The 12,994-nt window shown below is 35.8% G+C and overlaps 1 protein-coding gene and 1 pseudogene across 1 annotated transcript; both read left to right on the top strand.

The window, feature by feature from the left end:
• The first annotated feature begins 1,684 nt into the window (after nucleotides 1–1,684).
• Nucleotides 1,685–3,271, top strand: LOC124846048 (ethylene-responsive transcription factor ABR1-like). The gene is made up of 2 exons (XM_088107897.1): nucleotides 1,685–2,178; nucleotides 2,411–3,271. The coding sequence occupies exons 1-2, from the start codon at nucleotides 1,890–1,892 to the stop codon at nucleotides 3,037–3,039; spliced, it is 918 nt and encodes a 305-aa protein (XP_087964023.1). The 5' UTR covers nucleotides 1,685–1,889; the 3' UTR covers nucleotides 3,040–3,271.
• An 8,178-nt stretch (nucleotides 3,272–11,449) lies between these two features.
• On the top strand, nucleotides 11,450–12,482 carry LOC148203695 (uncharacterized; annotated as a pseudogene).
• Nucleotides 12,483–12,994: the final 512 nt, after the last annotated feature.

The following is a 12,994-nucleotide window of genomic DNA, read 5'->3' as shown; positions in this document are numbered from 1 at the left end:
GACAAAAACTATTTAGAGAGTATATTGTCTAAGTAACCCTAATTTTGAAGTTTAACAATTAGTATTAAACAAAATGTTATTGTGTAGGTAAAACTGTTTGAATTAAGTAGCGTCTAGTAAAGAAGTATATTATAACCTCTAAAGTCAAAGAGTTGAAGTAAAGTTTTTTAGATCAAACTGTTTAAATGGATTAGAAAGTCATAAACAATGGCTATAAAGCCAAGTGTCTCACATTGAAATTTCTCAATAGACTCTAAGCGAAGCTAGCTTCTTATGAAAATAAAAGTCTATCTCTTATATGACACTAAGGTTAAATAAATGTTATTATTCAAAATAGTATTTATATCAAGAAAAATCTTTAATAAAAAATATTGTCTGATAAGTGATCATCAATGCTTTAACTTTGAAAAAACATTTTACGTTTATATTATTTGAGGAATATATATTTATCTTACCAAATAATGCATTTATTAGTAAAATGAGAAATGGTAAAATGTCTTGAACACATTATACTATTTAGCATTTATCAACGTTTGTGTGTATGAAAAAGTACTCAATGTTTATACCAATACACATTTGTAAATTTGTATAAAAAGTAAAAATACCGCATAATACATTCTCATAAACAAGAGGTTAAACACACACAAAAAAAAGCGATAGAGAAAATATTTTTATAGAATGAATAAAGTGAATATTTTCATTTTGAAACCTCAACTTTACACGTCGAGACACACATTCACCCATCACCTGTCTCCCCCACTAAATTCTGCATAAGGGTTTGTTCATATTTAAGTGATGTGAACATTTTCAACAGGAATGTGAACGTAACAAGTGTTGCATACATGCATTTGTTGATCTACTTGCATGGGGTTCTTCCAAAATATTGCTTAGCTTTTGAGTGACGTCGTTTTAGAAAATAAAAATAAAAAAGCTAAAAATACCCCACTTGGTGGGTCTTTATGTTAATTTGGCACCTTTGGATTCATCCTAGACCAGAAGATATCCTTTTAGGAATGGATGGACATAAAAAGAGGATTTTGGAGACAAATTGATAAAACTTTAGTGCATTACCAAACATGGTACCTTGATGGGTCATGCCGATTACTAAATTTAGTTATTTGATATATATCCCTTTTGGTGTATAACATGAAAAAAAAAAGGTACGTTTATTAAAATCTCACACGAAACAAAATATAAGCTCTTTATATGTTTAAAAATATCAAGTAATTTTGTAATTTTTTTCGCTGACTTGATATTTTGGATTAAAATGAAAGAGTTTAGGTGAAAGAAAATTCAAATAGTACAAAATTTGTCTTACACTTACTATATTTATTTGTAATGTCGGCTTATACAAGTGTTACTTTTTCTTCACTTTTTGCCGACTAGCAGGAACTGCCGGTGGAGGTTCCTCTCCACACACAAAACTTGCGCCGGCAACTTTATGCTTTCACATTTTACATTTTTTTTAATGGTAGTTATTAAAATATAAAATATAATCTGTTCTTAATTTTTTAATTAATTAATTTGTGCACCTTAACTGTGGGGCAAAAAAAGATTAGCAGATAGAGAAAAATAGAAGGAATTATTCAAACCGCTTTATATTTAATGTAATAAATAAGAATTCTTATCTTATTTGATTTAGTTGGTAAATAAGGAGAGAAGTTGTATAGGTGTTCAATAAATCACCACCGACTGACTCTCGTATGGCGGCGCCTGCGAACACTTTGGACCTTTCCATCGTTTCGTATATATAAGAAACAACGCACGGGGTTGTGGGATCGAAAGGGTGTTTCTGCATGCACAAAAGCTAATCCAAGTGTCTCTGATTTTGTTTATTTAAGGTGGCGAATCCAAGAGAGAAAAACGAGGTTGACAAGAACGAGGGAGGGATGATGAACACGCATGCATTGTCAAGGCTGTTTCCGGGTATGAATAGGGAGAGAGAGATGTCTGCTATGGTCTCAGCTTTGACCCACGTTGTCACCGGAGAGGTTCCAACATCCACTGATTCTGCGTTTCTCCATGATAATCATGCTGTTACACCACACGTGCCTTCTTCTGCTTCTATAACACCCTCTTTATCTTCTTCATCTAACTATGTTCTTGGAACCTCTTCTCACAAGAGAGCAAGGGAACAAGACGCACCGTGCTTCTCGCAAACCTCTTCTATGCCAAGAAGTAAGCAACATGTTCAAATCTTTACTATCTATGCTACTTTCTTCAATTTTCTTCAATCGTTGCTGGGCTCGTGTTTGGAATGTTTTAAGGAATTAGGGTGTACTAGTTAAAAATATCTTCTTTAATTTTATATTGTAACATGGAATAGAACAGTAGTGAACCTTCAAGATTGCAGTGTAATGTGTGTTATTTTGTTTTTGGTTACCACCTAACGAGATACATGGGAATACAGGTGGAGAATTTTCAAACAATTCGACAAGCAGAATAACAAGGGAAATGGGAAATGCAGTGTACGAATACAAGACGACGGAGAACGTTAGAGGGGATGAGGAGAGGAGAAAATACAGAGGAGTGAGGCAGAGGCCATGGGGGAAATGGGCGGCGGAGATAAGAGATCCGTTCAAGGCGGCGAGGGTGTGGTTGGGGACGTTTGACACCGCGGAGGCAGCTGCCAGAGCATACGATGAAGCTGCTCTTCGATTTAGAGGAAACAAAGCGAAACTGAACTTCCCTGAGAATGTCACTCTCCGGCAACCTCAGTTTAGTGTTTCGAATTCTTCCACTTCTCTCGTGTCCATTTCAACGTCGACGGATCCAGCTGTGCATACTCCATCTTTTCTCCCTTCTCAAGGTGCCACCAACGTTTACGAGTATTTTCAGCTCTCGGGCTTCCCCACCAACCTCTATGATGATAGGACGCTAGTCACGTCTTCCATGGCTTCTCATCTTCACTCTTCTTCCTCCTCTTCTTCTTCTTCTGCCTTTGTAACTTCTTCGCAGGACACTTCACTTTCTTCCTTTTATTCTACCCAGATACCACCTTGGTCAGCATCTGCTCCTAGCTCTTCTTCCTCTGGATGATTCCTTTTGTTTATCTTTTAAGTCTGTCTGCATTTATCTTTCATCATACTTCTTCATGAATTTTTTTTCAGCCATTATAGCTCCATCTCTTTTGTCTGTAATTGCATTGTCGATCCCGTTCTGATTCATTATTTTGGCTGACGATGTTTATGGAGGAAAATAAATCGCCATGTTTGAACAACACTTCAGCAAAGTTTAACAACTTCAATCATGTTTGAGAAGAGTGATGGAATGGATTTGATAGAATTTAAAGATAAATATTTTTATTGTACATTTGAATAGATTTTTGGAAGTGAGTGAAAATGAATTGAAATAAAGTTTGTGAAAATTAGTGTAAGATTTAATTGATGTGACAGACTAAAAAGATTTAGTTCCAGATCATTTTTACTTATTTTTAAATACACTCAAATAAATAACAAAAGTTTTATCTTTAAATTCTCTCAAATCTATTTAATATTTTTTACTAAATCCATTCAAATCATTAAAGTGAACAAAGAAAAACTTTAACACATTTTTTACTGAATTTTAAGATTTCTTTATCATAATTGTCATTTTATTAAATTCCCGGACTAATAATGTCGAAATTATACCTGTCATTTTAATTCTTTATTTTATCAAGTTTTCTATTTTAATTCGTGATTTTGCAAAGAGTCGTTTATTTAATTTTCTGTACCACCAAAACAAAGGCTTTAAAGTGATTGATGTCTTAATACAAAAGGAATAAAGAATAATATTTCAGGCATAATATAAGGTGGAATCTATATGAAGTTAAAAACTAACTAGTCTTCTGACATTACATTTTAATAACGTTGCGGGAGAAAAGTGCTTTGACATTTTGTTCCATCCAGCAGTTTAATGGTTTAGCCTTGAATTTCTTACTAGAATGGCAGCATCTTCCTGATCTAGCAAATTCTTTTCTTCCTTTTAATTATTATACAAATGTCGTTATCACAATGAGATTCAAACATTCATTCGGCGGGTTATTATATTCACCTTGTTGAACATATAATTTTCGTTCAAACAACCTCCTGGTGAAATGGTCCAAACGCCTCCTTTAAACACTCAGTGTATACAAATACGCAAGTTAAGGTAAGATGAACCACAGACCAAAGTTTAGAAGGAGCAAAGCCTCAATTTGACTGCAACCATCCTGAGGTTTGACTACCATAGGATATATTCAACGTTGCTCGACTACGTAAGCATCAATTTGTTCGCAAAAAGTTCACAAAGTAAAAGTTAAGGGGCAGAACATACGTACATACACACGTGAATATCATTAAAAACAGGAAAAGAATTTAGTGTGAACCAAGGTTGGCAGAGCCTTACTATTATAACGCTTCCTTGCGTCTGAGCAAAGTAACTCGAAAATAAGTTTCATTTTAAAGCTTCCTTTTTTATCTCTGTAGACGTCCCTCTCAACCCAGGGAGAGAAAGTACTATGCACACTTAAGCCACACGTAAGAGCTCAGTGGCGTGTAAAACACCGAAAACAATGATAATGTTGTACAAGTAACATAATGGTTCAAGCAAGTATAACTTTTACACAACATTGACTCAATCGTTTATTATGCAGTTTAATTATTATTTGAAAAAATGACACTAGCGTTTATGTTGAGTAATTGCATAGTCATATTTTGACCGTTTACTCGAGCAGCACGGATCCCAGGAATCACCCTAATCACCATCAAGGTCATGCAAAATGATGACCAAACAGATTTTTGCATGGCGAGGAACCATGTCCCAGGTCAAACTAAGGAAAAAACTAATGTTCCGCCATTTGGAAAACATTTGGCACTTTGTTTAGAAGTAAATTATGATGCGTGGATTTTGTTGGGACGAAATAGTGAGACAAAAGGTTGGGAGATCCAACGTTGAAAATTTTCTATGCCAAACAGGTTAAAATCGCTCTCCCGTTGGTGATACCGGATTGTTCTTTTATTACTGTAAACTAGAAGAAATGACCAATAACAAGTACCTGGAGAAGATTCGATAAACGATTTTCGAAAGTCCACAGATTTTTTATGGTTTAAACCCTTTAATTGTAAACTAGAAGAAATGACCAATAACAAGTACATGGAGAAGATTTGATAAACGATTCGATTTTTTATGGTTTAAACTCTTTAATTGTCTCTATTTATGTGAGTTTTTCCCAGTTTGATCCCCAACTTATTAGAATCCCCAATTGAGTCCTTAAAAGTTCTAATTTGAGTCAATTGAACCTCTGCCGTTAAATTTAGTTAACGGGGCTAAGTTTTTGTACAGGGGAGAGGTTGATGTGTACTTTTTTGAAACGTGACATGCTGATGTCAGAGTAATGTGCTTGTAAACCTGTCTCATTGTTTTTTCTAATTTTTCATATAGTCACTAGAGTTCATCACGCTCCATCACCTCCTTCGTAGTGCCAGCGATGCTCGTCCACCCCCCCCCCAACCAACGCAAACCCTTACGCCATCGTAAGAAGAAGCCATCTCGAGTTTCGTCAGAGCCACCGTGAAATCTCGAAACTTGTAGCGCAAAAACTCCAAAATCACAGCGTCACCATGAGCATTACCACGAAACGAAACTCCTCGCTTCATCTCCTTTATTGCGAAACACTTCCTCGCAACCTGCAAAACCTGAAACACAGAAAGCCCTAAATCTCTTCAGACCAGAAACCCTAAATTGCGACTTCGCTCGTCTTCCAAATTGAATCCAAAATTTAATTCCAAATTGAATCCCAATACTTTAAATCCCAAATTCCTCTCAGATTTTTAATCCCAAATTGAATCCCAAATTCAGTTTTATTGAATCCTAAATCCCTTTTCAGAAGCTCTGCTAATTATAATGTCGATGTTGTACACGAAGCTTCCATTATCCAAAAGTTGTCTATGTTGCTTCAACCTGTTGCTGCAAATGGCAAGAAAGTTCCTCTTGGACAAAGAAAACTGATGTGTAATGATGATTGTGCTAAGTTAGAACGTAAACGGGTACTTGCAGATGCCTTTGAGATAACTGCTCCAAATCTGGATTCTCTCCATTTTGGTGACAATCCTGTTACTTTTGAATTGCTTTCTGACATGTTGAGACGTGATCCTAAATGGGTTTTATCTGTTGAGGAGAGATGCAAGGTTTTGGTTCTTGGCAAGAACAGGGAAATACATAAGGTCAAAAAATCCATATTTTCTCTCTTATGATAAAGGACAAAAGAGATGCAGTGAGGTTCATTACTAAAAGATGGAAGCTTGCGGTGTATGTAGTTGGTTGTGAGCCAAAAATTTTTGTTTGGAGAAGATGAAGAATTGGGGACGAAGAGAACATTTAGATTAGAATTGATTTTTTTTTCAAGTTGAGAAAAAAATATGTTTTTGGCCTCTCTAAAAACTTTAGTTTCAGTCCTACAATTTTTTCTCAGAAATTCATATTATTATAATTTTACAAGTTGCCAAATTCCATGTTTCAACTCTCACCATGCCACGTGCTCAAAAATTGACACATCACCCTCCCATTTGTGCAAAAACTTGACTCAAATTAGCACTTTTAAGGACTCAATTGGGGATTCTAATAAGTCGGGGATCAAACTAGGAAAAACCCACAACTAAAGGGTTTAAACCATTTTTTATTCATTCAATATACATACATGTCACAAATGTTATTTTAAAACCAGATTTCAATGTAAAAAAAATGGCAATCGGTTATCATATATTTTTCTAAACTAAACACCTTTCGTTTACCCTATTTCTCTTTTCCCTTCCTATTAACATTGATGGAAGACTATTGGAAATTAACAAATTAAAATAATATTTTACGCTATTTTTTAGGAAAGTAAAAGTCATGTTGACTGGTAGGATTTATTTGCTATTTTCTAGGCACTAGGAGCACTAGTCTGTTAGTGATTATAGATGTCAATATTTTTGTGCATTTACGTTTAGTTATTTGCTTTATAAAAGCAATAGCACTCCTTAATAAAATATTAATGCAGTTTTATATTCCTCTGTTCCACTCTCTCAAACTTTTTCAATAAAATAACCTACAACTACATCTTACAGGACCTAAAAAATGGATGTAGAAACAAGTTTCTCTCAAGTTGCTCCTTCTATCTTTGATGGAGATAATAACTATGATCTCTGGCGATAAAAATGCAGAACTTCTTAGAGGCTTTGGATCTTTGGGAAGAAATGGAGGAGGATTACGATATTGTTCTGCTGTCCGACAACCCTATTATAGTCCAGATGAAAAACTACAAGGAGAAAAAATCCAGGAAAGCAAAGGCAAAGGCATGTTTATTTTCTGGTGTTTCAAAACTAATTTTCACCAGGATTATGTATCACAACACAGCAAAAGAAATTTAGGATTACTTCGAAGAAAGAATATGCAGGAGATGAGAGAATTAGAAGCATGCAAGTATTGAATTTAATGAGAGAATTTGAGCTACAACGAATGAAAGAATCTGACACCATCAAAGAGTACTCAAATACATTACTTGGCATTGCCAACAAAGTAAGATTGTTGGGCACCACTTTTTTGATTCAAGAATTGTTGAAAAAATTCTTGTATTAGTACCAGAAAGATATGAAGCTTCTATAGCTACCTTGGAGAACACTAAGGATCTAACTAAGATCACTTTGACAGAGGTGTTGCATGCCTTACAGGTCCAAGAGCAAAAAAGACTTATGAGGCAAGAAGGATCTGTGGAGGGTGCTTTTCAAGTCAAAATCAAGAGCAATGACAACAAACACAAGAAGACGCAGAACAATAATACCAGACCTGGAAGATTAAAAAAGATCAACAACAAGAATAATAATACTCAGGTTTTTCCACCTTGTCTTCATTGTAAGAAAACCAATCATCCACAAAAAAGGTGCTGGTGGAGACTAGATGCAACGTGTCATAAGTGTGGGCAGCTAGGGCACATGGAAAAGATTTGCAAGTCTCATCAACAACAAGGAGAAGTTAAGGTTGCTAAGGATCAACCATAAGAGGAACAATTGTTTGTTGTTACATGCTTCGCTACCAATAGCTCCACAGAAAGTTGGCTAATAGACACTGGTTGCACAAAAACCACATGAGTTATGATCGAGAACTCTTTAAAGAACTTGACAAAATTGCACTTTCTAAAGTCATAGTAGATAATGAAGCATATATTGTAGTAAAAGGAAAAGGAATAGTTGCAATTGAAGGTCAAACAGGTTTGAAACTGATTTCAGATGTTTTATATGTTCCAGAAATTAACCAAAACTTGTTGAGTGTTGATAACAGTTGAAAAACTGTTATTTTTATGATTAAAATTGACACTAAAAGCAACCTTTACACTTAGAAACTAGCTTGAAATCATGCTTTTCTTTATATTTTTGGAAATAAGAGAGCTGGACAGGTTTATGCTTGATTTCAGTGTTTTTGTGCAGGTTTTAAGGTGAATTTGGTGAAAGAAGTGAAGAAGGAGAGATTTGAAATCAGAAAAGACAACAAAAAGTGCAAATAGGAGAAGCCGAAGTCACCGCTCAGCGGCAGTTTACCGCTGAGCGGCACTCTGGAAGTCACGTGAGGTCCGCTGAGGGGCAAAATGGCCGCTGAGGGGAGAAAACAAGTCACGCACTCACCGCTGAGCGGTATTTTACCGCTGAGCGGCACTTTAATGGGCTTGGACTTGACTTTTTGTAATTTACGAATGATATATAAGCTTTAGGGTTTCCTAGGGTTAGGCATCTTTGGCTGGAACGAAGTAAACACTCTCTCTTCCACCCCTTTGAAGGAGGATCTTGGATGCTGAGGCTTCCTCTTCACCTTTTTAGGGTTTATTCTTTCATTCTTTCATTGTAATTCATCTAGGTTCACCATGAATATGGTGAACTAAACTATGTATGTTTGTTGGGGAATCAATGTAATCTTGTGAAACTCTCATATATGGAATCTGTTTTTACATCTTTTAATTAAGACTTATGCTTTCTTTTCATCATTAGTAAGGGTTTTTCCTCTTTGCTTAATGCTTGCATTGTTTAACTCATTCGATGCATGATTATTGGTTTTGTCGATACGGTCACGTACGGGGAAGTCTAGATCCGGGGAATTTCTCCCAATTTTATATTGGTTGTCATTAAGCTCCTGCACTTATGAACTGATCATTAGGAATGCTAGGAATTGTATGAACTCGTGATTAGGGAGAAGCCTTCTGGAAAGGTACATTAGAGAGTCTGATAACACTCTAGATTTACATATTTTTCTTTGTTAAAAATCATTTCTTAGATTTCTTTAGTTTTTAATTTCTTAGAAGTAGGCTAGTTTTATGTTTTTCTCTTAATTCTTTAGTTTTGTAGAATTTTAGTTAAAAATAGGTTTTTAGGTGTAATTTTTAGATTTTTGGTAATAATTAGAAAATCTTATTTTGTTTTCTTAGAAAATCTTTGATAAAAATATTTCTTTGTTAAATTTCCTTTTCTTTTCTTTAATTTTGGATTTTTTTTTTCTCTTTACTGCAGATACAATTTAATTGAAGCTGTGCTGCTAGATTGGCACTAGGTTGGCGCTGATGACACTACTGGGCCCTACTACAAGTTGAAGAATTGGGCCACTGTTGCTGGATTGGTAAGGAAAGTGCACAACATTGGTGCTGGAATGCACTGATACACTGCGCTGGAATTGGGCTTGCAGAGTTAGTGCAACGACGCCGTTTTGGAGGCTGGCAGCTGCAATTCCCTTGGGGGTTCTTTGCTGGAGCACTTCATTTGGAGAAAGGAAAAGCAAAACCCAAAGCTAGGGCAGAGCGAGAGCTGAAGAGAGGAGCACATCACTTACCTGAGGCTCGTGCCACTCCACCGAAGTTGCACACGTGCTGAAGAAGATGATCGGTGAGGAAGAAGCTGACCGGAGCTGGCCGTTATAGAGGATCGAATGGCTGGAAACGCAAGCTCGAAGCAAATGAACAGTGGCCGCTGGATCAAGAGCAGGAAGCGTCGTCGAGAAGGTTCCCTCTTTCATTTTTCCTTTGCTTTTTCTTTCATTCTTTTCAGACCCTATATAAAAGGGCTTTCACCATGTAAACAGATACTACTACACACACTTCATACACTTTCAGTTTAGCTCTGTAGATTAGGGTTCTTTTCCGCTTTCTATAGAGTAGGTTTTCGTTCCCTTGCTTTTAGAGCGCACATCACGGTGGTGACAGCCCGCGGTGACTCTGATTTAGCATGTAGTCGGTACAATTTTCGTAATTTTCTTTTCTCGTTAATAATACATTTTGTTCTTGATGTTTCGCTTCTTCAGTGTTTTGTTATTCTGTTATGTTTCGTGCTTGTGTGTTTCTTGTGTTGTTTCAATGAAGAAACGAATTGGACTCTGATTCTCTGCATTCTATAGTTCCTTTTGGAATCAAATGACTCCGTAGTGAGCATTTCTTTATCGAGATGTCTTCTCGAGTCAGAGATGAGTTCAATGCATAAAAATTGATTCAAATTTGTGTTTCTTGAATTTGTTTGTGAATTTTAGATTGATGAATAGGTTAATGAACCTTGATTGGAAAAATTAGTGGAAAGAGTCAATTTAAAGTTCTGAAATATGAACTAGAATACCCTGGATTGGGATTCACATTATCATGATGTCTTCTTGAGAACTCTAAGCACTCTTTTATTCATATCAATGTACATTCACCTATGAAATCAATTCTGTCTTTGCTTTCGATAGTGATAGTTGAAGTTCAGTTTGAGTTTTGATGTTCCAGTTATTCACTTTGAGTATTTTAGAATTTATGATATGCTTTACTTCTGTTTCAGCCTTTACATTCTTGTTGATATGATGCTTTTCAATCTTGAGTTTTAAGTTCTTTTCAATTTGGTTTTATTTCTGATTTTGTTCCAGTTTTAGTATATAGGTTTTGTTTTGGATATAAATAGGTTTAATCTCTTCATTACTTTAGTTTAGGTTTTATTTCTTTATTTTCTTCCTTCTTTTATTTTAAAACAGATTATAGTTTCGCTTTTCCTAATTTTTTTATTTCTTTGTTTTCATTTTAAACGTCCCCACCTGTTTAGTAGTAGTTAGTAAGTAAATAATTAGTAAATAAATACAAGACTTAACTCTACATTTTAAAACTTAATTTTGTTGAGTCCTAGGATTGATTCTCTGGTTGTCCTATACTACATTAGTGGGGACCAGATTTTGTTCTGTTTTTGCGCGACGAAAAGCAGTTTAACAAATGGCGCCGTTGCCGGGGACTCGGCGAATTGAGTTTTAGAGTGTTAGGTTAGTCTTGTTTAGGTCTATTTTCTTACTTGCATTTCTGTCTGTGTTCATATAGCTTAGGCTTAGGAGTGTAGAGTAGTCCTTGCATCTATATAGTTTGTATAGTTTCTCTTTTCTTCCATAAATTTCTTGTGTTGAATTCTGTACTAGAGGTCTTAGAGGTCTGATTGGTGTTTCTTCCAGTGAGCCTTGGGTAAGCATGAATTACTACTCTTCATATGATAACTGTTCTTTTCCTTATAATGCTCAACCACCAAGATTTGACCTGTTCTGTGAGCCTATTCCTGAGGAATTTTTGCAGCCAGTTAATCAAATTTTCCAGCAACAACCACCACTTTGTTTTCAACCATATGGTGAGCAGCAACCCTGGATTATGCAGCAGCAGCTGCCACATTCATATTGGCACCAATATGCTGAACCAAAGCTGGAGGAATTCCAATCAGTGCAGCCATGGCAAGATCAATTCTGTGATCAGCAGCAGGGGATTCCAGTATCTGAAATTCAAGGGATGACCACTCAAGTGGCTCAATTAGTAGCTGTAGTCAACAAGTTGACTGGGAGAGTTGAAAAGGAGAAAGAGGCAGCAACCAATGAAGCACCACTGCTGGTAGCTGCTGCCACAGAGTTTCAAGAGATTAAGTGTCCAACCACCTCTGTAACTGTATACTCTAATCCTTCTTTCATTGATTCACATTCTACTTTAAATTTTGATGATGATAATTCCAATTCTCTGATGAGTGATGATTGTATGAATGCATCTGATGATTTTTCTGAATGTGTTTGTGAACCTTATGACCATAATTACACTGGTGATGATTTTGAAAAGCTAGTTGATGGTTTTAGGGAGTTGGCTGTGATTCATGATTGTAATAGTTTTATTGATGTTCCTATATATGATTTTACCAATACTAGTGCTCAATTAAGTGAAAATGTTTGTTATGATGGTGATAGTACTGAACCTCATTCTTGTTTCAATGAAATTGATTGTACTACTGATTTAAAAGTTGAATCTGCTGAACTGGAAGTACAAACTGATTTCAGAAAGTCCAAAGAGTATTTGAAAAAAATGAGGGAAGCTGCTGACCATGTTTTGGTGCTGCAGTACTGTGAAATGGATTTTGATGTTGATGTGGGTGAGCCTGAAATTGATTTCAATGTGTTTGATCATATGCATGATGTGCCTGTAGAAGTTTTTGATTTTACTCCTTGCTTTGATCATTCTAATATCATAAATTCAGCCTATTCCATTGATAAAGTTCATATACCTGCATCTAGTGTACTTGATGATTGCACAGATTTAAATGCACTTCTTGATGATGAATCAGATGCTCATGATGCTAGATATGCAGTTTTTGATGATGTGAAAGTTGATTTGGCTGATTTTGAAAATGCTTGTACTGATTTAGGATTAGAACTTGAACTTGAGTTTGTTGGGTTCTTAAATTCTTTAGAACTGAACAATGAAAAACTCACTGCTTGTACATGCCTTGGGGGTGGTTGTGAAATTTGTGAAGAAATCAATTCTGCCATATGCTCTGCTTCTAACTATTTTGCAGGTGCCAAGGAAGAGTTAATTATGAGCAAGCTGGATGGAAATGACCCTGCTGATGCAGCTGGTGAACAGAGAACCTTGGATGATGCAACTAATGAATCTGTTGAGATTGGTGAGGTTGTTTTTGAGGAGCCACAACAGGTTGATTCTAAACTTGAATTTCCTCTCTGTTTGGGTGAGTTGTAGAATAGC

The sequence above is a fragment of the Vigna umbellata genome, chromosome 2, assembly GCF_029865625.1.
Source record: "Vigna umbellata cultivar VRB3 chromosome 2, Vumbellata_1.0, whole genome shotgun sequence".
NCBI lineage: Eukaryota > Viridiplantae > Streptophyta > Magnoliopsida > Fabales > Fabaceae > Vigna > Vigna umbellata.
The sequence above is the reverse complement of the archived record's forward strand: the minus strand, read 5'-3'. Positions and strand labels throughout refer to the sequence as shown.

Bases quoted from the DNA above. Each gene is read 5' to 3' on its own strand.
- LOC124846048 (XM_088107897.1), top strand. From the start codon at position 1,890: ATGATGAACACGCATGCATTGTCAAGGCTGTTTCCGGGTATGAATAGG. The intron at 2,179-2,410 runs GTAAGCAACATG...ATGGGAATACAG, and splicing joins AACCTCTTCTATGCCAAGAA to GTGGAGAATTTTCAAACAAT.